At 44.4% G+C, this 25,151-nt stretch overlaps 2 protein-coding genes and 1 long non-coding RNA gene across 7 annotated transcripts; 1 reads left to right on the top strand and 2 right to left on the bottom strand.

Annotated features, from left to right (window-relative positions):
* Positions 1-305: 305 nt before the first annotated feature.
* LOC136786564 (uncharacterized) lies at positions 306-14,328 on the bottom strand. 5 transcript variants are annotated; one of them, XR_010825574.1, is made up of 3 exons: positions 8,000-10,949; positions 6,277-6,388; positions 306-2,290 (listed from the first exon to the last, which is right to left on the bottom strand). It is a non-coding gene; the product is annotated as an uncharacterized lncRNA (long non-coding RNA). The 5 variants fall into 5 exon arrangements; XR_010825575.1 differs by lacking the exons at positions 6,277-6,388; positions 8,000-10,949 and adding an exon at positions 13,269-14,328; XR_010825572.1 differs by lacking the exon at positions 6,277-6,388.
* Positions 3,844-18,965, top strand: HNF1A (HNF1 homeobox A). The gene is made up of 10 exons (XM_013173702.3): positions 3,844-4,325; positions 10,943-11,142; positions 11,871-12,057; positions 12,374-12,612; positions 13,426-13,583; positions 15,364-15,565; positions 16,894-17,085; positions 17,322-17,443; positions 17,746-17,887; positions 18,497-18,965. Exons 1-10 carry the CDS (start codon positions 3,991-3,993, stop codon positions 18,622-18,624), a joined length of 1,905 nt encoding a protein of 634 aa, XP_013029156.1. The 5' UTR covers positions 3,844-3,990; the 3' UTR covers positions 18,625-18,965.
* Positions 18,966-21,162: 2,197 nt separating this feature from the next.
* C17H12orf43 (chromosome 17 C12orf43 homolog) lies at positions 21,163-24,889 on the bottom strand. Its single transcript, XM_066979109.1, has 6 exons — positions 24,733-24,889; positions 24,365-24,410; positions 23,391-23,489; positions 22,642-22,715; positions 22,234-22,324; positions 21,163-21,884 (listed from the first exon to the last, which is right to left on the bottom strand). The coding sequence occupies exons 1-6, from the start codon at positions 24,872-24,874 to the stop codon at positions 21,536-21,538; spliced, it is 801 nt and encodes a 266-aa protein (XP_066835210.1). The 5' UTR covers positions 24,875-24,889; the 3' UTR covers positions 21,163-21,535.
* Positions 24,890-25,151: the final 262 nt, after the last annotated feature.

Below are 25,151 nucleotides of genomic sequence, written 5' to 3'. Positions count from 1 at the left end.
TAAATAATCCACTTTACTACATGTAGCGGAGAAAGGATTACATTGGGACAGTTAGTTGAGACAGACTATTATTCATCAATAAAAAAAATCTGGAGGAACCATGGACATCCTTGCCTCAAATGGCAAGGAATGCCTACCCTGGAGATATATTATATTGGAGAATGCCAGGAGCCCAGCTTTATGAAATTGCTGTCATACGGTGTTATCAGACTGACTACTACTTCAGGAGAAATGAAGAAAATTACAGCAGAAAAATGCATCAAAGTTGTATTAAAGTGTACAGAGGACAAGGCAAAGTATTCAAATGTGTTTAAATAATCTTTATTAAACTTGACATTAAAATAAAATAGAAATCAGACTTCTTGTGATTACTGATATATTTCTGCAATCTCAATCCAAACCAATTTGGTAATAAAACATTATTTGTGAGCCTGCTGTTAATCTGGCCAGTTTAGTGTTGTAAAGCTGCTTACATCTAGTCACTGAAGCACTGAATTTGAGGGAGTTCAGCCTCCATATTAGTTACACTTAGGGAAAACCAAGCAATTTTGCAGAACAACAAAAACAGATATTGCAAACATGAGAAGAAGCAGCAGTATCATTCAGTGTTTTCAAACTTCAAAAACTTGCCCTATCACAATTACGAAGATCGTGTTAGTCTGGGTAAATTAAGAATCAAGTAATGGCCCAGCAAATTGTTTTGCTATACCCATTTTCATTTATTACCAGTGCTTAATATATGTTGATTTCCTTAATTGCAACAAACTCCTTTTCTTTCAAATACTCATTCTCAAGGCAAAGTCTGCGAGGTACAATTTAGTTACAAGAGTATTATGGATTATGGCACTCTACTATTTAGCTCCTGCTCTCCTACTAGAACTATAATTTAGTTGGTTAAAGCATTGCAGCACATTGCAGCTTCCACCCTTGACCTCTGCTGTCCTTATTACCTCAAAACAGCATATTGTGGCACTTGTAATAATCTGAGAAAAACGATATTGCAGTCTTTATTGTCCACGTCTAAAATAGGAGTAATTCACAGCAGCAGTCTCCTGTCTACTTCCCAAGTGTTCAGTCTGATTGCTAGCAATTTGTAACGTTTAAGAAACACTAAAAAGGTCACTAGTTTTCCTGCAAAGAAGAACCTGAAATACTTAATGGAGTCCTGAACCATTAACTAGCAGGGTCTGGCAGGTAACAGTGAACACAAAGGTGATGTAGAAGTTGAAAGAAAGTTTCTTTCTTTCATGTTCTGTTAATTGTCTAGGCTACTACAGTTTAAAATGGGCAACTCTAATAGACCAAGGGAAAAAGCACTTCAGGTGAAAGCGATAGAGAGTATTTACCTCCTCCTCAGTATTTGAAAGGTTTCCATTTTCAGCTCACGATTCTCCACATGGCATCCGGTTGTAGCATTCAATGAGGTCCTAACATACAAACAGATGTTCGTTTCTGTTTCTAAAGTCTTCATATTTCACCAGTTTCAAAACAGGCTATTTTAAAACCCCCTGCAACTGAAGGTCTCCAGGGCAAGCAGACACAACAGGGAAAGGGCTTTTGGATGCACAAGGAATCCTTGAAACCACACAATATAGACAGATAATTTGTTGCTGTTTTCTTCTCTTTACAGTTTCCCTTGACAAAGACTGCCGTTTTTGCCTGAAGTTTGGGTTGTTTGTCCCTCCCATTCCTCCCCAAGCATACAAGAGACAGACTTACAGAAAACAGATTGGACAATCTTTTAAATAAGAACAATGATATTTTCCATCTTAGTTTAGGTAAAAGAAATCACCATGCCACAGAAAAACAGAAGTAACCTAGTATGACAGAATCTTCTGTCGCATATGGTAGAAGACTCACAATCTGTTATCCCCATTTGCAAAATTTTTAAATTATAAAGATGTATCGTGAATAAGACATATCACAGTTGGATACTATAATTACAATTATTGTTATTGACCAGCATTGGCATGCCTATTGGAGGAGAAAAATAAGCACAATTGAAATCAAGAGTAAATTACATATAAATTGTATCAAAACATTGATAGGATGATCCCAAAAAACTCACCGCTCCTTAAATACTCTTACAGTATAACAATAAACAAACCTTTAGAAACCAAAGATGTATTTTTACATTAACATTCACAAGAAAGTTTCTTACATTAAGTGTTTTTACATGGACTCCAAATGGTTACTTCTTTTTTTGCCTCACAGTCTTCTGTAGCCATCTGAACTTTTTTGAGGTCACTGCAGCAAGGGGAGCTGGTGGTACCCTGGGTGTAGATGTCATCTGAAACAAAAGCTAACGGTTAACAAGTCCTGGTTGAAAGGGTCAACCCAGCAGTCCAGCCGCAGTTTGCTGTGCGGAAGAAGGGGTCCAGTCTGAAAAAGAGCTCTATCCTTCAGCTGCTGACTTCAGCATTTTGTCACAGCAGCCTGGAGAGCATGGCTAACACTGCCCACAAAGGGAAATAGGAGCCAACGTCATCTTGCAGCATTGTCTCAGGACACTAGTGAGTTTTGGAAATAGTGAGTTTTGAAATTGGGCTCCTCTTAGCTTGGGCTTGATGGGAGTGTGTAAAGAGACAAGTAGCTGTCCCTAGGAAACCTCTATTAAAACATCGGTTTTAAATCCTCTTGATCATGTAAGAAGGAATCGTTTGCACAAGATGCTCATGCACGATCAAGTCCACACCAAGCTATTTCCTAATTTAGCCACTCAAAGCAGATAGAGTCATTTATATATTTTCAGAGCAGAAGAGACCTTTGTCATAAAGGCTCCCTGAGAACTGCACTAAATAATTCCAGCTTAGCTAGAGAACATGTTTTCAGAAGTCACCCAACAGGTGGGATTAGAACATTAGAGCGGTGCTGGTATCAAGGGGGAGTGATAAATGGGAACCAAAAACAGCAGTTCTCAGAAGCAGGGCAACTGAAGATAGGAGAGGGACTTTCAGCATATACCAACACCCAGGGCTATTCCTTATCATGTGCTTGAATCACAAGCTCAACAGGGCAAGCCCTGTAATCCTCTGAATTATGTGGGTACACTGCACCTGCTCATCAGCTAAGCAATAAACATGGCAAGTTATAATGGTGGGACCGGTATTTGTATATCAAGATACCCAGCTAGCAAAAAGGCAGAAGTGAAAAAGTCATTTAACACTTGATGCTCTGCCACAGAAGTCAGCTAGATCTCCAGAATGTCCTGTGAGTCTTGGGAACATTTATATAAACTCAGCCGTTGCTCTTCTCTACTGGAGGGTTGCACAAAGGTTAACAAGGCTGCCAAGGCAGCTTTCTCTCAGCCTCAAGCAGCTTTCTCTCAGCCCAAAGCCTTCGTAAGGGCCTGCGAGTAGCTCAACTTCGCCACAGCCAGAGCTCTGAGTAGGCTCTGCCATCTTCCAACAGCAGCACCTTCTCCTGAACCAGGCAGAGCCCAACGTGCCTCTTCCTCTTAGGTACTCCATCTCTTCCTTCTCTAAATCCAACAGGAAAAGCATGACTTATTTTTGGCCCTCTCATTCTCCTCTTTTCTTTTTCCATAGGTTACTTTTCTTCTCCATGCTGGCAGAACTTCTATCCCTTCATTTTACTCACCTTCTCCCTTCTGCTTCCCTCCCTTTCCCCCTCCCCCTGCTTTCTCTCCCTCTGCACTTTGTGAACTGCTGCTGCAGTGCTGAAGTCCAAAGTTCAGTAACTTGCTAAGCACACAGATAAATATGAACCTTGGAGAATTTACATTGCTCCAATGTAAACAGATAGCCAAGGGTCCCTTTATCAGCACTGGCTCAGGACAGTCGTGGGGGGTCTGAAGTGGCTCAATTTTGTATTTTGTTTTTTTTTTTTTGGGGGGGGGGCGTAAAGGCGGGAGGCTGTGCTGTGCCCACTCTGCTGACAGTCGGGCGCGTTACCTCAGGAACATGGTGTAGGGAAGCTGGAAGCGGGATAACCTGGAATTCAGATCCAAGGGACACCAGCCTGACGACCATGGTCTCGAAGCTGAGTCATCTTCAAGTGGAGCTGCTGGGAGCGCTGCTGGAGTCGGGGCTAACCAAGGAGACCCTGATTAAGGCACTGAGCGAAGTGGAACCCTACATGCTCCAGAGTGAAAGTCAGCGCGCCATCAATGCCCTCCAGACAGAGAAAGGGGAATCTTGTCCCGAAATCCCCAATCTCCCCAATGGAATGGGGGAATCCAGGTTATCGGAAGATGAAACCTCTGATGACGGGGAGGAATTTACCCCTCCGATAATGAAGGAGCTGGAAAACTTGAGCCCTGAGGAGGCTGCTCACCAGAAGGCTGTGGTGGAAAGACTATTACAGTAAGGCTCCTCTTTGCTGCTTTCTTGTATTCTCCCTCTAAATCTCTTTTCCTTACCCCTTCCGCTCAATGTTCCTGGTATTCACAATTGATCTAGTTGGAGAGACAGTCTTCAACCATGCCCAGACTAGCAGCTCTCCCAAAACATTCCCCCAATTCCTTACAGATGCTCAAATTTTCTCTTTTAATCTCACTTAAAATGCATAAAGGGAGCCACGGACCCTCTTTACATATTTGAAACGCTTATATCATCTAGCTTGAGAACAGTCCGGGGCCTGTATAACTTACTTCTCTGACTAAATGCTAGTTTTTAAGATTTACATTTTTGTAGGATTCACAATTTCAGTCATCAAGGGATGAAAAAATAAAATATATATGGTCACTCTTAACTGGTATCATATTAGCCTACGAATTCATGGTAAATCAAAGTTGCAATGCTTTCCTGCTATTTTTAAGGAGATAAATATTTTTAATTTTACCATTTTTTGCTATAGATTATTGGTCAAAGACAAACCAAGGGAACTTGTTCTTGTCACTCCTGCGAGTGCAAAGTTCTCCTCACTTCACTGGAGATTTTTCTCGTAGAAAGAGCACAAATCAAATAGATGCAGAGGTTAAAACCTAGGCAGAACAAAATACGCTTCTACCATCCGCTGCCTGTCACAACTACAACAGAACACAAACAGCAACAATTACAGGCTTTACTGCCACACAATTTTGCCTTTGCATACAGGCATTTTTGAAATCACAAAACAGGCAGAGCTCCCTGAGCCAATAAGCCTTATAACAGACTCAGAGAAACATTCACCAAGATTCCTGTTTGGGATTCTCCCTGGGATACTATTCCTGTGGGCAAGCTAAGAGGTTTGCCCAAGCAAGGACCGGGTCCATCCCAAGCTATCTAGCACAACAGAAGCAGAAACTTGCCCATCTGTTTTGGGGGTGTGTATTTTGAGATCACAAGCTGACAGAAGACACAAGATGCAGCAATATCCTGCACTTAAAATCTTCACTAAAACTAAAACCCAGTTAGAGAATTTCTCAGGCTTTCTGGTCACTCCTCTTCATAAGCAAACAAAATTAATACAAAAGGTAACAACAAGAAGCAAACTTAAAATCCCACCACAAAGGCCAGACCCAGAAAAACACTATGTCAAGAGCTTCAATTCACTGTAAATACTTAAGAGATGAAAGCTCCCTGGTAGACTGGGAGCTGATGACTCTGCAGTACCCAAGAGAGGTAAATTGACTGGATCAGCTCTTACCTGGGTGGGGAGAGCATTCCCAGCAATTCAGTCTTCTTTTTGGACCAGTAAGTCTCTTTCTCCTCTCGTCTTCCCCCCTTCCAGCTCTGTCACATCTTTTAGTCTCCTCTGTTCCCCTTACTTTTCTTCTCTCTTGTTCTTTTTCGCTATTCCCCTTTCTCTCCTCACTTTTGTCTCTGCTGCTAGACCTCCCATTTTGATGTCTTCCTGGCTAATTTTCCCTCTCCCTTCCACACTCGTTTCCTTCCCCTCATCCTTGTCTCCTTCTCGTCTCCCTGAGTCTGCGTACAGGTCTTGGGGTAGTTTGAGACCAGTGGCACCGGGCGGGCCCTGGCTAGTTACTAATTATCCAATGGCTTTATTATTTCTCTTTTGTCTTATAAATTTATAGATGAAAAGCCCCTGATAAGCTTTTTGATCATTAACTTCTGATCAGGTATCTCTCCACAAAGGCAGCCATGGAAGTTGAAGAGGAGCACCTGGCTTTGTCCCATTCTTTCTAATGAATGGGTGAAGCAGGACTAACATGCCATCCACTGTGATCTGAGAACAGACTCACAGATGGAAGGAATTCCTTCCTGTCACCTTCAATTCAGTGTGAAATCTGTTTTCTGACCCTCCCTGCCTTTCTGGGAACTTGCCACTGGTCTTTCCTGTGCTTATTACCAGCCTCAGCACAACACTTACCTCTCTTGCAAACCTGTAACGTTAATGCTTTCCAATCAACAGCCTCCCATCTCTCTGCAGACAGTCAATTGAGCAGCAGTCCCCTTTTACAGAACAGGATTCTAGGATTTACCTAAAACATTAGGAGAGCAGAGAGAGGACTGGGCAAGAAGCAGCATCTTCTAAGCCTCGTACTAGGTCTTAATTGCAAAGCTTTGTTCTGAACTTCAAAACTTTATTTCGTCAGTCCCCAGTGTTACAGGATAGAGTAATTTACTTCTGCTGCTCAAGACAGTATGAAGGGGACCAGAAGTCCCAGTTTCAGCCAAAAAGTTAGAAGCACACTTACGAAGGAATATAATAGATCAAAATTATTCAAGATAAAGTGAAGATAGTAGGAAGTCTGTATCGTCAAGTTTCAAATTTCTGATCAAAGATATATATAAATGTATTTAAAACAATTGTATGTCTGGGAATCTATTCAAAGCATCTGAACCAGTATCAGGGTTTGGTAATATCTAAGTCGTTAACCTGTTAATAAACATCTTTTTGGTTTTAAGAACAAACCTTTCCATTAATATATGGCAAAAGGTAATGTCCTTAAAATAATATTGCAAATAATTACAGGAAAGGCAGAACAGTATATAGTGGAAATTACTGCCAGCAACAAATAAAAGGAAGGAAGGCAAGAACTAATCTCCAAGCCCAGGTATCCACAGTAGAACTTTAATGCTTGCAAAGCTATTTCAGCATCCACACGAGGATTTCAAATCTAGAAACCTGATGGAGGCACTTCTGCCTTTAGATAGAAGCTTCTTTGGCCTAACAATTCCTGGTCTAACACTGTAAACCACATTTGAACAGAAAGATTGACTTGTGGGCAGCTACAAGCGATAGAAGAAAGTCTTTGTGGTAAGTGCAGGCATTGCTCATTAAGTAGTATCAGGAAAGAAACCATTGCTAGGCTTACCAGGTGGTGGAAAGTAAGAGTGATAGCATCAAGACACCAAATATGTCCTCACAGGACCACTGAAGTTGAAGCCACAGTTTCAGAACCACTAAGCACAGATGAGCAAAACAGGATGTAGACAAGAGACATCCACACAACGGGGTGAACCTATGGGCATTTATTACATTTTGTCCCTGCAGAGAACAGCTGACAGAGGAAGTTCATACAAAGGCTTCTCTAGTGAGGAATTAATATTCTATTTCATCCCTAAATCTGTCTCACTGATCTTCCATAAATTTGCAATTTGAATAACAACATTCTTTCTAAATCACTCTACACAAAGAACTGCATCTATGGTAAAGAATAAACAACTCACTAGTAAGGTGGAGCTGTGTGGAGTAATTATCAGGTATTACCTAGAATAGAAGGCAAGAAAGAAGCTACCTTGGGAGAAGGGACAGATTGTACTACTACATGTACAGCAAATAGAGAGGTATAGCAACAATTCACCTGTAGGGCAAGGGGTAAAATTCCATTAGGAAAGAGAGCAATGTAGATAAGCGACAGATTTCCCCTGGAGGCAGGGATAAAAGCGTATTTTCCACAAGGGAAAAAGAAAACAAAGATGTGATGATAAAGCGTCAATCTTTTCCCCATTGACAGTGCGTCTTAGAATGGCTCTAGCTGGGGAATCTGGAGATGAAGCTGCCACACCCCTTTCATTTCCACATATAAACCAAGATGAGGCAAACCAGGCCAAGTTCAATAGAAAGGAACCCTGCCGGATGGTCTTACCTTCCCTGCTCTCTGCCTAGCCCGGCTCCAGTCTGTCCACTGACATCAGTGAGGGTTGTCTGGCAGGCTCCAGAGGAAAGGGCCAGAGGATGGTCCTGAGAACTTCCCGGCTCTGAACCTCTGCTTAAGTGAGGTCTGGTCCAAAGCAGAAATTCAGAACCTACCTCGAGGAAAGAAAGGATTCTCTTACCTGAGGATCTGAGAACAGAAAAGAAGGAAAGAAGGAAAAAAAAATGAGGAAGAGGAGGGGAAAGAAAGGAACAAAAGACAGAAAAGTCAGTAATAGTGAAGGAAGGAGAAGGTCCCCTGAATGTTACATCTCCAGCTCTCTGGAATGGGTTTTCTTTAATGCTAACAACTTGATATTTACTTTCCATTTAAATTTGAGATGTTGCTATAAATTATCAACCAGCCTCTTGTTCCCTTTGAGTTTATAACTAACTACCTGGGTTACTTATTGTTCAGGTAACAAAAGGGAGGTGAAAACGCCCTTAAAAAGTGACCTCAGAACTAAGAAAATGGGAAGCTGGAATGCAGAGAGGACCCAGGCCCCTGTGGCTGGGATGAGTCAGGGAGAGGGGCTATGCTCAGAGGGCGAGATGAAGCTGACAGCAGGACAGCAAGACTTAGGAAGAAGGAAGTAAAAACTACGTGAGAAGAATCTGCAGGCAGAAATTAGACCTGGGAGAACAAGAGAGGTGTGGGGAAACAGCTTGCATCTGAGAAGAAAGAAAAGATAAAAAACAGAAGAGGCTTGCAGAGAAAAGAGAGTTTGAGAAAGGCATTCTCATTCCTACAGTTCTAACTCAGGAACTGAGATTTTAGTGCACCTACAGCCAGGAAAACTAGGTTTAAGTGAAATCCTACCCTCCGACTGTCAACTAGTCTTACCACCAGTGAAGGTTTCGCTTTATGGTGTCTTAGACAACGATAAAGACATGGAACTAGGTGTTTGGGCAATGGTTCATGTGAGATTCAGCTGACCAACTGCCACCACTTGTTCTGTGATGTAGCCTAGGGCCAAAAAAAAATTGCTGTATTGATATTACAGCCTGTGTTTTGACAGCATACAGAGTAGCTTGGATTTCATACAACTGTCCTATGAAATCATACAGGGCTAAGACTCCCCTGCACTATTTTACCTCACAGAACTCTTTCTGCTTTGTCTCAAAACAAAAGAAAAATACACAAGGCTTTGAAGTACTGTAAAAAGAGACTCACAGGTTCTTCCTGCTTTATTTCTATCTCAAAGAAGTAAGGAAGACAGAAGGAAACTCCTTGTCAGAGGAGATAGAAGGTGATCAGGGTGCAGGAAGGAAATCAATTTGTAACAGAGGTTCCCATCGGTAATAACAGTCCCTCCTTCCCCCATCTGAACCAGAGCTCAAATCTAAGAGATCAGAGATTCCAAGTCTGAGCCTTTTCTCCTTTGTACAGGAACTCGTGTAACAAATTCAGGGTACATGTGCTGGCTAGACTATCACAAATACAGAGGGAAGAGATTGATCCTTGGTTTGGATGGTAAGAGAAGAAAAAGACACTGAGAAAGGGAAAGCTTTCATAAGTTCAGCCCAACTTGAGGCTTCTGAAAGACAAAGATGGTTAAGGGAAGAGGCTAGAAGATAGAAGCCTCTATAGCAACTGTACCATCACAGAAGAGAAGCAAACGGTTCTATTTTAAGAAAACAGAGTCTTCAGAGAGCTATAACTGACACTGCTTCTGTCATACTTTAACTGCAGCAGAGCTTGTTCCTTGGACTATCCAGCCACTGGGAAAGAGACTGTGCGGGGAACAGAGATAAGGGTGTTTGCACTGAGAGAACAGGTGTGGACTTTGTCCTCCTTATCACTTTGCAGCCTCCGGCAACTTACTGAGTCAACAAAGCCATGAATAGTACAGCTGTTGCCTGTTGCTTAGACCTGTGTGCTCTTGCAACAGTTTCTCCATAATCGTAGGTACATTTTTCCCCTGCTGTTACTCCTTTGATGCTGGTGTTGGATGCGACACCACTGTATTTCTACAGCATGCGAACCACTTCCACCAGAGATTTCACAGACGATACACAGCAGGATGCTCTTTGTTAAAAACTAAACCAGAATCTTTTCCATAGAGAGCCTCCTGCACTCTTTGGTTCTAGACTTCATGGTTTCACGTCTATCTTTATTGTAATTTTCAGTGCTAGTGAAATTGATACACACAAAGAAGTCACAAAGTCATGTTTTCTCTATTTCCCTTAGGAACTGCCGTGGATACTCTAACAGGTGATCTTAACAATCAGAGATTCACAGTCATTATAAAATCCCAAATCAGATTAGTGTCAAGTTTTGTGAATAGGTCTCAAGTAGGTCTGTCTATTCCTTCAGCTGTTACCCCAAAGGAAGGTGGCAATAAGAGGAATTAATAGGTTGCCTGCTCTTCTGTAAAGCACATAGAAGTTTGAGCAGGTCTAGATGTGAATCAGTGGAATTGCACAACATAGCTGATGTGCAAGACCATAACCCTGGATGGCTTGGTGTACATATGCGTACAGAGCTGTTGTGTGTCGCTGTGATGAAAGCCTGTTCTCATTTCCTGCACCACTGCACAGGATCTCCTCCTTGACAAGATTCAGAGCATGAGCTAGGTTCAGCCTAATGTCACAATGAATCTGTCCAGGAAAATGAAGTACATTTACCCCAGCGCCTATGCCTTAAAGAAGGAGGATAGAGAAGAAAAGGTACATGGAGAATGGCACAGAGCCAAAATTGAACAAGGTTCAGGACACCAAGGAATACCTTTCCCTTATTCAGCCAGTTAACGCTCTTGCCTCACCACTTGTAGTGGTGATTGCTAATGTGCAGGGTGTGCCTCAGGAAGCTCCAGTGCACATCCATGGCATCCAGGTCTGCTGAGCACTGGCATTACAGACAGTTCTCCTGAGGAGTGTTTTCTGCTCCTTCTAGAGAGGATCCCTGGCGGGTAGCGAAGATGGTGAAATCCTACCTCCAGCAGCACAACATCCCTCAGCGCGAGGTGGTGGACACTACTGGTCTGAACCAATCTCACCTCTCACAGCACCTCAACAAGGGCACTCCCATGAAGACCCAAAAAAGGGCAGCCCTCTACACCTGGTACGTCCGCAAGCAGCGAGAGGTGGCCCAGCGTAAGTACGGCAACAATTGTTCTGTCTCTAACTCCATAAAAGCCTGTGCTCTCCCTTGCTAATCCTTGCTCCCGGTTTCTATCAAGGAGAAGCCACTTTTGGCAGGAAGCTTAGAGAAGTCCACGTCAGTATTCAGTAAGGTGAACCAAACTGTGAACTAAACACCCCCTCATGAAGCAGCCTGCACTTATCCTGCACCACAACCCTCATTTGGCTAAAGAGAAGCAACCTAACGTTATCCGTTTGCAATTATCATTTGACACCCATCCTCAGATTAAAACAGTGTAAGCAGACAGACAAAATTTCTGCCAGAGAACGAGGCTTTTGCAGTTTCAGCTAAAGCAAAAGTTCCCCTAGCAGCAAAAAGCTGCATGCTGCTGTACTTGCTGCAACAAAGCACTGTTGGCTGTCACCTCGTGTGCTCTAAGACCTCTCTTTATGGGCACCCATTGGGAACCCATCCCTGCAGCATGCACTTCTGTATTCCAAAAGTTTGCCTGGAATTGGTCATAGTTAATTTTGTATTGATGGGTTACAAGTAAAATGAGACATTTGGCCTTTAGATTGTTGTGGAGAAAAAGACTCCAGTCATACTTACTCTGAAGTCTCCTGCATCGGCTTTCACTCCTCCAAGGTGTGAGCAAAGATAAAATCCATGCAGAAAATGACAGGCAGCCTGTCATTTTTGCTTCCCAAAGGCAAATTCCTTTGCCCTCTTGTGCCCGCAGAATTCACGCATGCTGGCCAGGGTATCTTGACAGAGGAGCCCATGGGAGACGATCTGCCCACCAAGAAGGGACGAAGAAACCGCTTTAAGTGGGGCCCTGCCTCACAACAGATCCTGTTCCAAGCCTATGAGAGACAGAAAAACCCCAGCAAAGAAGAGAGAGAGGCACTGGTGGAAGAGTGCAACAGGTAAAGTTGGGTGTCTGGCTTTGAGGAGGGGCAGAGCAGGGTCTCTCTGCATTCTTGGTATGCTAGAGCTCATGAGAGGCAGAATAATGGCACAGCAGTGGATGTCACCATTGCCACCAGCCACACTTGAATGAAATGCCACTGCTGAACATCGCCTCTTCACACAGGATCCAGTAATGCCACACGTCTTGCTACACCTTGCAGGATCCTTCCACATGGTGTGCAAGACCACAGTCACTTTGGGGCTGTGCACTTTACTCCGTGTCTTTGACTAAGGTGAGCTCAGCAAGACTCCTTTTGTGCTTTCTCCTAACAGAGCAGAGTGTATTCAGAGAGGAGTTTCCCCATCCCAGGCCCAGGGCCTGGGCTCAAACCTGGTGACTGAGGTGCGAGTTTACAACTGGTTTGCCAATCGCAGGAAGGAGGAGGCTTTCCGGCACAAGCTGGCCATGGACACCTTCAGCGGGCCACAGCCCACCTCTGCTCCCCCTCTAACTCCTCACAACTCGTCCTCCCTCCAGCCACCATCCGCTCTCTCACCCAGCAAAGTTCATGGTAAGAAACAAGCAGAAGGAGATTTGAAAGAGACAGTCAAACCTGTCCAAATTCAGTCACTAAAACTTACTCTTTCGGAAATGAATTCACAGATAGAAAAAGCATGATATAAGGAAAGAGCATAGAGATCATCTCTTCAAGTGGCTAGAAAAGCCAGGGTGACATTAAATTCAGTAACAAAACTTTCAGCCAGATCTCCTCACTTACTCTTTGACATTCTGCACTCCCTCCCGACTGGCAGACAGTAATCCCCTTTCAAGAAGTTATCCACTGGGCTGCCACCACAGGTTCATTCTGTATCTTTTCACTCTTGTGCGTGCCTATTGCTCTCTCCAATACGTATCAGCACCATTACGCACTGTGATTAAGTTTTCAGGCATCAGGAAAGGTCATTCTACACCCTAGAACGACAGAGCTTCTTCAGCTTCATAGGCCAGAGGTGGTAAACTGCTCTCACTCTGGGAAGAGATGATCTTGCTGAGACTCCTCTCTACACCCGCATCCCAGGAGGGGGCTTCCAGTGCACCCTGCTTGCTCCCTGCAGTGCACACAGCCATACCTTAAAGTCAGGATCAGAGGAAGGAGCTAGGCCAAGTTACAGAGGAGAGCCAGGGCAAACTGGTAAAAATGCCTGTTCTTGTTCCTCTACCACCTACCTTGTCTCTACTCTGAACACTGAAGTTAAGTGCCCACAAAGGAAACTGAATTTAGCACTTGCCAAAGTTGCTTCGTTTCTCACTTCTGATGACCAGTTTATCAAAGTTTCTCCATTTCTCACTTTTGATGACCGGTTTCCCCCCTGTTGTGATGCAGGAGTGAGGTACAACCAGCAGCCAGCCAGCGAGGCCGAGTCCTCCAGCAGCAACCACCATGGGAACAACTCCATGGTGACCACCCAAACCATCCTGCACCAGGTTTCTCCCCCTGGCCTGGAGCCCAGCCAGAACCTACTGAGCACAGACACTAAGCTGGTAAGTGACATACACTGAAGCACTGCTGCCTAGACAATGTCAGGTCCTCTGCCTGTGGTCACAATTTGGACTACTCAGAAACAGCACTTCCTCAAATACTCTTAAAGCCACCTTCTTACAGATAAGGGTCAGAGCCACTTTGCACTGGCTGTGTAATATGATCATTCTTGGGATACCTGTGACTGATGGGAAGGGTGAGCATTAGGACATGAAAGCAAGAACCACAGCCATTTCCCTAAGATTAATAAAAAAAAGTCTGTCCTGGCAAAAAAATAAAAAATAAGAACACAGCTCAAGGTATGACATGATTTCCCTCCTCCCAGGAGACTCTTTTCTCTTCTCCTTTCCCCACTGACACTCTCTCATCATCTCCATCTGTCATTTGAACTCTACACATCTCAGGATAGTTGATCAGACACCACTGAGATTAACGGACCAGAGACCAGTTACTTGCCTGTAAAAATTAAGCCCAACAGCCTGTTCGCAGCACACACCATTGAGACACCGGATATCTACATTGCAGCAACCTACCTTCTCAAAGCAAATTTCCTTCTGAGATTTTTTTGTTTCAGACTACACTTCCTTCCACATAACTAACAATTAAGCATTAGGACTACATGACGGGCCATCTTCAGTTTGCACATGTTCCCTTCCCTATAGGAAATCAGTTGGCAGCAGTTGCACATACTGGCCTGAGGCAAAGCTAAGTTCATTATAAATGAGTATGATTTAAATCTCTGCAGTCACTCACTCACTTTGCTGGTTTTCTCGTCTCTCCCTGAAGAAAAAAAAATGTTTTCATGAGGTGCTGAACATCTTCTTCTAAAGCTGTCTTCTAGAACTGCTATCAAGATGATTTGTCCCACTGTTTAACCTGTTAGCGCTTGCTCTTCCTAAAGAGTCCTTATAGATTTTTTTCTGATGGGAGAAAAAAAAGTAGTATAAATGACAATTTTCTTTATCGGCTGAATTATTAGAATGATATTTTGCTTTTCCACAGTACTTCAACTACAGATCTCTAAAGGGTCTTGCAAATTCAAAACCCTGTTAGAGCATGGACAGATGGGTGATGTGGTTCATTTCAGGGGCTGAGAAAACAGTTATTAAATTTCTTGGTGACTCAAGGTCACAAACTAAATCAGAAAGACATCTAAGCATAGAATATGTTCTACCCAATAGATATGCTTCATCCCTAAGAACAGGGAACTGTCAGTTAATGTGGCCTGAAGAAAATACGTGGAAAGAGATAAAGAATTTTTTCAGCAACCCTCTTAAGGTCTCAGTCTGAAAACTCACTGGCCACAAAAGACTTGCTGAGAGAAAGGGAAAGTACAGGCATTTCTCAGAGGAAAGGCTGATGAAAGAGAGAGGAACTCCTGGATTCTGTACTGAGCTTCACAGCTAGAATTATCATATAAAATTACCTGAGCCTCTTAATTTCTCTGGGCATCATCTTCTACCCTAAGCTGTAAAGCACAGGATAAACCTACCCTACAGAGTGCAGTTGGACTGACCTCATTCACGTGTGTACAGCCCTTCTGAGCCCTTAAGTATGAAAAAAATAAAACAGAGCAAGGATTTACTCTTATTAATTCATCAGTTGACCTTTCATAGTTAACTGATGAGTATGAGAAAACAGGAAAACTGCAGACAAGCAAGCATGAAGTCCTTCTAGTTAGCAAGGGGCCAAGGGCGGGCAGGCAGGCAGTGTATCACAGCCCTGGGACTCGCCAACTCAACCTGCTGCAGGTGGCTTTTTCACAGTCCTCCTTCCACACAGATCTCAGCTTCTGGAGGAACTCTCCCCCCTGTCAGCACCCTGACCGCCTTGCACAGCCTGGAGCAAAATCCACACGCACTGAGCCAGCAAACTCAGAACCTGATCATGGCATCACTGCCCGGTGTTATGGCGATCGGAGCTGGCGAGACCTCATCCCTAGCGCCAGCGTTCACCAACACAGGTGCCTCCACCCTCGTGATAGGTGAGTAGTGTACTCAGCTGTTTGTTTTCTGGAATGACTGCTTATCAGGATTCAGATAGGGAGCTGCGTGTAATTGTCAGCATTACTTCCCTGCTTTCAGGGACAAAAGCACTAATTTGGCAGTGATAGGTACCCGGGGAAATTGCTACAAACACTAACGATCTTCAACTGCACTACTTACAAGTACCCATGTAATTAAGGGGCAGATGTTCCTTATTCATATTAGAATTCGGTTACACAGAAACCCAAGTCTTGAGAGCACGGGACTCTTGCAATCTATTCCCATGCCAATGTTTTGTCCTACTCCTGTGCATCTTCCAAAGATAAACATAATACCTCCTTAAAACTATGAAAATTGAAACATGTTCCTAGTGCTTGAAAGACAAAACATCCTGCTCTATTTCTTGTAAAAAGCAGCATATGCCTTTGGAACCTACAGCAGTAAAAACATTTCTTTACTTTGACAGCTTTTCTGGACTTAAGATACTACTTTTCATTCCAGGACTAGTCTACTGCCAAAACGCATTTCATTAGATAAAGGAAAATAAAATGTATACTCTCTTCTTATACCTTCTTCCCAGGAAGAAAGCAGTCCTATTTGTTCCATGGTGACAACTGTGAGCTAATTTCCATTTCCTCATTTATGTCTAAGATTATGACATTGTTTATAATTCTGTGCAAGCAAAAAAAAAAAAAAGAAATAGGAGGAAAAAAGATTCCCAGAGCATTACCACTGTCTCAGTGCTAGAGAGACTTGGTGACTTACACAAATAGGGTCCGGAGAGAAGTGAGTACTGATGTGTGATACCTCCTACCTCTTTCTCACTGGTCCAAGTTCCAAAATTTGGCAGCCCAAACAAAATGAGTTTAATCTCCATTTCACGTGGCTGGACAACTACAGCATAGTAATCTCTGTTGCCAACAACTTCATAACAAAAAGGAATAAAGGAATGAGCTGGACACCGAGATGTAGCTCTGAGCTCCTTTCTGAGTGAGGACTCTCCAGCAGAGCTTTACACGGGGCTATCACTAAACTGGCAAGTGATCTAGACTGCTACAAAGGGATGCACCCCAGGAGCAAACACGGGAAGTCAGAGGGGGTTTTATGGTACCTGTGTGCATTACAGGTTTTGCACAGCCCCACTTCATTTTCACAGGCATGAGATCTACTCATAATCACGGCTTACCAACTTATTTCCTGAAAAGCAGGATCTGAACTCGCCCTGCTACAACAGACCTGCCACAACCACGATTTCAGAGGCCCTGCTGCAGAGCAGCCACTCCTCCCATGGCGTTAGACACCGCTGACAGCAGTCCTTGTTTTTCAGGCCTGGCTTCAACCCAGCCCCAGAGCGTTCCCGTGATAAACAGCATGGGGAGCAGCCTCACCACCCTGCAGCCTGTCCAGTTCTCCCAGCAGCTGCACCCGTCCTACCAGCAGCCCCTCATGCAGCAGGTCCAGAGCCACATAAACCAGAGCCCCTTCATGGCTACCATGGCCCAGATACAAAACCCTCACGGTAAGAGCGTGAACTTGTTTGCTCAAACAAAACAAACAAAAGGCTCTGTTCTGGAGCATTTGCAGGTTCTGAAACAAAACTGCCATCATTATCAAACTGTTTTTCCTCCTGCATTCACCTCCCTGTCCCTCCACTCCCACTGGTTCACAGACAGGCAGCAGGAAGAAAAAGCTCAGCCACGCTGATGTCACACACAGCTCCAGCACCCACATGATCTTGTTTTCTTTCGTGCACAGCTCTCTACGGCCCCAAGTCCGAGGTGGCCCAGTACACACATACAGGCCTCTTACCACAAACCATGGTGATAACAGACACCGCCAACCTCAGCGCCCTGACTAACCTGACACCAACTAAACAGGTAACAGCCTCTAGCACATTTGTTTGTTCCCCGCCTTACAAATACACCTGCAGGGAGCCCCTCGCTTGTCAAAGAGTTTTTGGGTGTGTGGTCTATGCCATCCCAGCAGAACAACCTCTCATCTCCTTGCCTCACTGGTAGCAGCTGCAATACTGTAGGCATTAAAGCAAACCGGTCACTGCATCATCAAGGAGAATTTAATCTCCTTGGAAACAGCACCTGCTCGCTCCTTCTAATATTCTTCCTGTGTGCCTGTTAGCAGGGATGCAGAAACCAGGCACCGCTAACTTTCTTTCCTCTAGGCGTTCACATCTGACTCAGAAACCCACACAGAGTCTGGGATGCACACACCGGTATCACAGGCACCGACGATACATTTACAGAACCAAGACACAACCATCCAGCACCTTCAACCTGGCCCTCGCCTCACCTCAAGCCCTGCTGGTAAGAAGAGCAGCCACTACTACCTTAAACCCCATATTACCTAGTTGCTCTTGCCAATGCTGTAAAACCCAGTCCGAAAAATGGCACCTGGGGCTCAGCATTCTCTATGAGGGCTCTCCCACTGTCTTGGGGAGGGATGGGCGTTGCTGAAAAGGTGGTACAAGGAAATGCTTTTTAGCGCAGTCTGTGCAAGCTGTATAAGGCCAGACTGTGGAAATGGGACCCTTCTTCAGAGCTGAGAGAGGAAAATAACCTTATAAAGCCTGGCAAAAACAATGTCCATGCATAGCCAGTCCTGCAGGTAGTTTTCAGGGCTGGAAAGGTCAATTCTCTCTCATTAAGAGACTCCAGTCAGATCTTTTCTCCCTAAGAGAAGACATTAACTAGGACATTAACAACCAAGCAGAATCCCCAAGTCTGAACTCCCTCAGAGCTGCCTCCCACAATGCTTTCAAGCTAGCTCGGGACTTGAGCTAGGTATATAATGGCACACTAAATAGAAAAAGTAATTATGCCACTATGCCAGGAGATTTTAGTTGTGCTGGAAACGTGGGCACACATGAGAAAGACTGCAGTGAGAATTCGTACTTATGCCTGTGCTTTTAACAGTGTCCTCCAGCAGCCTGGTGCTGTACCAGAGCTCTGACTCCACCAACAGCCACAGTCAGCTGCTGCCATCCTCTCACAATGTCATCGAGACCTTCATCTCCACGCAGATGGCCTCCTCCACTCAGTAACCGACAACCAGCTCACGGGGGACTGCCACGACCAACACGCAAGGTGCAACTCCAACTGCGTTTGCCATCTGTCACCACTGCCTTCCGCAGGAAGACAAGGCTGCGGTCCGCCGACCTCCAGCCCCCACGCCTCATACAAACCCCTCATTCGGCTGCCTCCAGGGGAGAAGGCAGCGCAGGCTCAGAGCAGGAGCTATGGAACAGTGACGCTGGCACTGCTAGAACCCACTGCACCCCCACCAAACCCCACCCCACAAGCCAGCCTAGAACGACCAGACATCTCGTGGCTGCCGAAGGAGTCCTATTAAGATAGGGATCTGACTGGGATATGGCAAAAACACTGGGGCGTGGATGGGACTTTCATCCCGCTCAGCCTTCACGAGGCTGGGCCTGTACGAGCCTGCCAACACCAAACCAAGCCACACAGAAAAGAGCAAAACTGAGCTGCCAAAAAAGGAACACCACCTTTAGAACGCTCACCTCCTGTGCTGTAAAGAAACACAGGTGGGAATTACGAGAAATTGTTTAATCTTGGAGGCAAGAGTGAGAACCTGGCTTCCGACTTTGCAATGAAAATCACCCAGAAACTGGATCAGGAATGGCTGGGCAAGAGCCTGTCAGTACAAGCTGTGGTCACAACCTGTGACTACAAGCCACAAATCCTTTAGTTAACTACAAATCCCGAGCAGTCCCAGCTCAAAATGACTTAGTCTAAAATCATACTATCCCAGTAGAAATGGCTTGGTTATTTTTTGATATAGCTCTGCTTTGTTTTAAATGCAGAAATTAAAGTTTAACAGCAGCAAGGAGATTCCAGCTCTCTACGTTAACCACACGGACATCTTGCATGTCTTGCTCAACAACCACGGGGGCGTCATTCTCCACAGGTTCCTGATAATGTACAACATCTTGGGGGGGGGTTCCCATGCTCCACAAGCAGCAGTAGTTCTTTCAGTTGTTCTCTATAAAGATGCCAACTTGGATCAATTTTACAAAATTGTTCTTTCTTAGCTTCCTTGTAGGCTAGATTCTATAGATCTTGATAGGTAAATAATTTCCCTGGAGTCTAAGGGTCTTGCTTGCACTAAGTGGAGGCTTTTAGCCCTAAAGATCTGCTTATATAAATAATTAGAAGAGGAATTACATCGTCTGTATTTACTCTGAACCTTTACATCACTGATACGTCATTAGCCAGACATGAGAAAAGTCCCGATCAACATGCTCCTGCCACTGTGACAGGAACAGAGCTATTCTTTCTGCTGTGAAAGGGACAAAACTCCTTGACAATAAAATATGCCCAAGACTAATAACAGATTAAGATATAAGGAAGGATTAAAAAAAAAAGAAAATGCCCAGCAGTGAACTCTTCAGATATCATATCTGGAAATTTCAATATTGCAGATGTCCATTAGAGTTTCTATTGACAAGAGCTTCCTCTTGATACTGTCAAGCATCAGAAATTAATGTCAGTAATTAGATTCCCTGAGGAACTTTATCCTAGAATGGCTTCCTAGCCTCCTATGTGCATTACTTGCAAATACATTGCGTCAAAAAAAAAAATCATCATAAAACAAGGCAAAAATAATGTTTAGACCGCTATATATTTGAAATCCCAAGGTGCTAGCTTTGGTATACTGAAAATTTAACTGGCCATAATTTTTTTTGTCACATTCATTTTGTTTACAAGCCAATTTTCTACTCAGTGTCTCCATTTTTTGGATACCAACTGTGTTTTCTTGAGTCAAATACAGCAAGGATTTTACAGTAGCAAAGCAAGCACCTTTGGTTTTCCCATGCTCAAAGAAAAACAGTTCACTATTTTGACTTCTCTTGCCTGGCTTTTAGGTCTTCTGACTAAGGGCAATGAGTTAGTTACTGAAACCCAGCAGTCCTAAAACCAGAAGCCAAATATTTATCCAAATAACAGGTTGCTTCCTGAAATACTGGAGCTGAAATATAAACAGATTAAGAACCATACTGAAAACTACCAAAGCGCACTGTAGTTCAGAGACAACAGTCATAGTCAACCAAAATAAGGTCCGAAATACAGTGACTAAGATTTAAGTTCTTCCTGTAGCAATTTCATAGCATTGATCAGCAACCAACTGAAAAGCCATCTTCAGCCATATTTCTCTCTGCTGAGGGAGCCATTTGAATACAAGAAAAAAAAAAAAGCTGCCAAATTAAGTAAGACTAACAGTGTAGTAGGATTTAATAAAAAAATGCCATAGAAAACACTCTATATGAAAAGATATTTCAAAGGACACAACTTGAACAGAACTACCTATTTGTAACGATCCCAAAATAAGCTCACTGCACACCCTTTGTTTATATGCAGGAGCCCTGAAGAGGTGCAGACTACAGAGGGATTAGTAACATGGCAGGTTTCAACAGCAGATTGTTATGATGATCACAAGGGGAAAAGAAAATAAGGGGGCCCTGACATCTGCCAGGATGCTTTTGATATATGAGTCTGCCACAGGCCAGAGCTATTCTTAGTAGGCATCTAGGAGCAAGTAAAGAGGAGCTGATCACCTGTTGCCATGTAAACCAAATTCAATTCATCATATACTCTCTCCATGACACAAGATTTGGCTTCAGGACATGAAAGAACAGATCAGGAGGGATACAGCTATGGTTATATCCCTCTGCCACACTAGTCTGTGTGCAGTACTTAATCCTTTTGTGCTGGGTCTGCGTAAGCAGCAGCATAGGTAAACACTGCACTAGAACAATGTTCCCTTTCGCAAGGGATGCCAACAACATAGGAGTTCACTTAATTAGACTCTCAAGCCACTGAGCTTTTTGAACAAAAACTCTGTCAATTAGTTTTCTCTCATCTACAGCAACTCTTAGTTTTTATTTTCTGCATTCTTCATCACAATCACCTGTCATTTGCAGAGCAAAACCTTCATTCGCTTTTTTTCTTCTTCTTTTTCTTCTTCTTCACAGCTCCTGGCAACGCTGTGTTCTCTGTATGATTGCTGTCTTGTCTCTTATGCTGCCCATTTGCAGACAACTGCAGCAAATCTTTGCTGACCTGGTCACACTCTGCTGAGTCTATTAATTTCTTTCCAGTCTTGTTCTCTCCCTTAATTTTCTTTTTCTTCTTTTTCTTCTGGCTGTGCTCTACATAACCCTGACTTGGATTCTGGCTGGAATCCTGGGACAGCGCAGGAAAAGTGCTTTGCTTCAAAATGTCTGCAGCTGACACAGCAGCCTCCTGGTACCTTTGCCACTCTTGATCACTGTCCAGGTCACTGGAAAGGCAATAAAAGGGAAGGAAATTATGTTACATGCTTGCCTCGAATCAATCCAACACACAGACAGCAGAGTAACCTAAGACCAGACCACCTGGTAAACATCCAGTGGCTCCAGGATTCCAGTACCCACAGTTAGCATTTAAATAGTTTGTACCTCCCACAAAAGTTTCTAGTTCCCCAGCATTAAAAAAGAAACAGAAGAAGTCTGCTATACTCAAATATCAGAGTCATAGAAAACATATTGCTCGAGCAAAACACAGCTTCCTGTTCCATGCGGGAGTCCCAGATGCTTCTGAAATGTGGATTAGAAAAGTACTTCAGTGTGAAGCAGCTGACAGCACCTCACCTGGAGCTAGATGGCTGTCTCCTCCTTGAGGCTCGGCTACACTCTGATTTCTCACAGTCTCCTGGGACAGAGGAGGAGAAGAGGCGAAAACCTAAAATATTCATTTAGAAAGGAATTTTAGCTGAGATAAAAAAAAATGAGAGCAACCAACAGTAATCTCACTAGGAAGCCTCACTGCTGATAATGGAGGGCTTTACAGAAATTATTTGGGACTAACAGTCTGTGAGGACTTAGGGCACAGCAATCAGAACAAAGTAACAGCCCCCACTGGTGCTAACAAAATCTTCTACTGCAAGTGCTCTTTAGGCAGCTGCATGTACAACTGGCACTGGACAGGATCCATCCCACTCGTCATCATTTAACTAACCAGATCACAAAAGAACCACGAGGTCTGTGACTAGAACTCACCATCATCTCCACCGTCAGGCTGCTGCACACAAGTTTGTGAAGGTCCTGATGAATCCTTCAAGACAGTGATGAAACTGAACAGAAAACACCAGTCAGATCTTACACACTTAGATCTTCATTTCGTACAGACTGAACTAACATTGGGTGGGTATTTCTAGGAAACAAGCCTAGAGGAAGATTTTTTTTTACTTACTTTTTCCTCAATATTTCAATTCTCTGCTCTCAAAGCAGACTATGCCTTCTCTCCTTAGCAACACATGCCACAAGAATGACTTCACATTTCTGAAAGCCTACTTTAAACTCCAGGAATTCTATTTCTCAGGGCAATAGTTACACACATAATAAAGACAGCAGCAGCCCAGTCAGATGCACATGGCCAGCACAACCCTGAAAGGAGTATTGCTTTAAGCCACAAAAACAAAGTGAAGATTCTTGTGCTGGCCTTTAAATGACCAAAGTGCTAAGGCAGACAAATTGTGCTTTTTCCTCCCACAACATATTTACCGCAGAAGCAAATGGAGACTGGTGGTGCTGCAGAGGTAAGTCTTTAACAGGGGGACACAACAGATGGGCCAGGTTAAAATACTGGAAGTTTGCATTAAATACAGGAATGAAAGAAATGAGAAGAGAAACAGCTTCCCCTCCATATCCAGGTTACGCTCTGATCTTTAATTTTTTACTTTTAGCAAACAGAAGTGTCTCTGTACTTTACCCACAGAACAAGCTTTCTAAGTATCACATGCTAATACCTGTCCAGCATTGCTCCCAGTTTCTTTGCAACATGTGCTCTGAACTCCGGTGTGGTCTGTAGCTCATTTCCATCCTCATCGTGACCATTCACCTCACGCCTGTTTAAAATAAGAATAGATTATCTCTTCCAAGGGCAATAACACCCAGTGCTCTCACCCAAACAGGAGATAAGGGACTGTAAAGTCTCCCACTCTGTAGGAACTAATTTATACTTAGTCGCTAGGCAAGACTGTTAAGAAAGGTGGAAAATAGCTCAACAGTTCAGTTCCCAAGACTAAATTTCACGTTATTTAGCTCTGACAGTTGGTAATTGAATGATTCTGTCATTGAAATGGCCTACAAAATAGCCTATAAATAGCCTACAAAAGCAAACAAATGATGTCAGGACATCCGTTCTCTAGTACGTGCTTCCTGTGTACGCTGATACAATTCACGTAAATCTTGTCCCGAGAAAGGATTTTACTAAGTTGCCTGGCTGACAGCTTTCAAAACTGAGGCTACAGAAATGCTGCAAACTTAGACAGGCCAGCATCACCTCCATTGCAAGGTTCCTAACTTAGGCGCTGCTTTCCCAGCTTACAAATGATTGGCTTTGCAATTGCAATATTTTAAATATGCCTTCCTACATATAACCCTCTATTTTAAATTTTATTAAATAGTTACAAGTAAATATTAATTCCTTAATAGGACATTTCTGACAAATTGAACTAATGCTATAACTGTCAGCATTTAATTGTTTTCAAATTCTATATAGCCTTGCTATGAGAGGGGTGAAAAACATACTCTTAAAAGAGCTATCAGCTTAAAAAAACATTTAAGCACCATTCCAGATTACAGTTGTACCAATTCCTGTGACAAAGTAGGATCTTCCAGTGGGAAGCACCACAAGGCATTAACTGTAAGTAGCACAAATGCAACATACTTTAGGTTTTTCTTCACAGAAACACAACTCTGAAACAAGAAGCACAAATACCTTAGGCTAGGCTGAGCAGACTGTAACCGATCTTTTTTAAAGCCACCTGGCAAAGGAAGAAGTAAAGCTATGTGAGAAAGAGACCTGCGGCCAGGACCTCTTTAACCCTCCTCCAGACACAGGGGCTGGAGAAAACCCTTACGAGGGCAAAGGGAAGCCTCCCACCGCCCCGACTGGGGCAGACCTTTAGGCTCGCCACCACCCTGGGCACCGAGCCGAGGCCCTCCCCGTGCTCCAGAGGCGCTCCCCGCTGACGGCCGCCCCGGGGCAGGCGGAGCCGCGGAGGGGCCCGACCAAGGCGGCCGGGAACCGGGGCACGACAGGCCGCTGCGCCGGGAGAGCGGAGCCCGGCCTCCGCCAGCCCTCACCGCCGCGCGGCTCCGCTCCCACCGCCGCCTGCTTCACGCAGTCCCATGCCGCCTCCCGGAACCGCGCCGCCGCCTCGCCACCGCTGTCTGAGTCTGAGTCCGAGTCCGAGCCCGAGCCCGAGCCGCCCCTGGGCGCCGCCATCTTGAGGCGGCTCCGGCCGCGGGGCGTGCTGGGGGACTGTAGTCCTGCCGCGCCGCACCGGCCAGCCGCGGGGCATGCTGGGTGCTGTAGTCCTGCAGGGCGCTGCCCGACAAGATGGCGACGCAGGCACCCCGCCTCTCCGAAAGCCCTTCCTGCGCTCCTCCGAGCCATACAGCCCCGGCACGAAGGCGTAACGCCAGGCACGGGGCGACACACGCGGAGCTGCGAGGTGCCAGGAAAATGCCGGCTCGGACCGAGTGTGTGTGCGAGGCTCCCG

Source organism: Anser cygnoides, chromosome 17, assembly GCF_040182565.1.
Source record: "Anser cygnoides isolate HZ-2024a breed goose chromosome 17, Taihu_goose_T2T_genome, whole genome shotgun sequence".
In the NCBI taxonomy this organism is placed as follows: Eukaryota; Metazoa; Chordata; class Aves; order Anseriformes; family Anatidae; genus Anser; species Anser cygnoides.
Note: the sequence above shows the minus strand (reverse complement) of the source record. Positions and strands in the feature narration are given on the sequence as shown.

Coding starts and splice junctions, on each gene's coding strand:
- HNF1A (XM_013173702.3), top strand. CDS start 3,991: ATGGTCTCGAAGCTGAGTCATCTTCAAGTGGAGCTGCTGGGAGCGCTG. Junction 13,584..15,363: donor TGAGCACAGACACTAAGCTG/GTAAGTGACATA, acceptor CCTTCCACACAG/ATCTCAGCTTCTGGAGGAAC. Junction 17,888..18,496: donor CCTCACCTCAAGCCCTGCTG/GTAAGAAGAGCA, acceptor TGCTTTTAACAG/TGTCCTCCAGCAGCCTGGTG.
- C17H12orf43 (XM_066979109.1), bottom strand. CDS start 24,874: ATGGCGGCGCCCAGGGGCGGCTCGGGCTCGGGCTCGGACTCGGACTCA. Junction 24,411..24,732: donor GGGAGCGGAGCCGCGCGGCG/GTGAGGGCTGGC, acceptor TTCCTTTGCCAG/GTGGCTTTAAAAAAGATCGG. Junction 23,490..24,364: donor TCTGCTCAGCCTAGCCTAAG/GTATTTGTGCTT, acceptor TATTTTAAACAG/GCGTGAGGTGAATGGTCACG.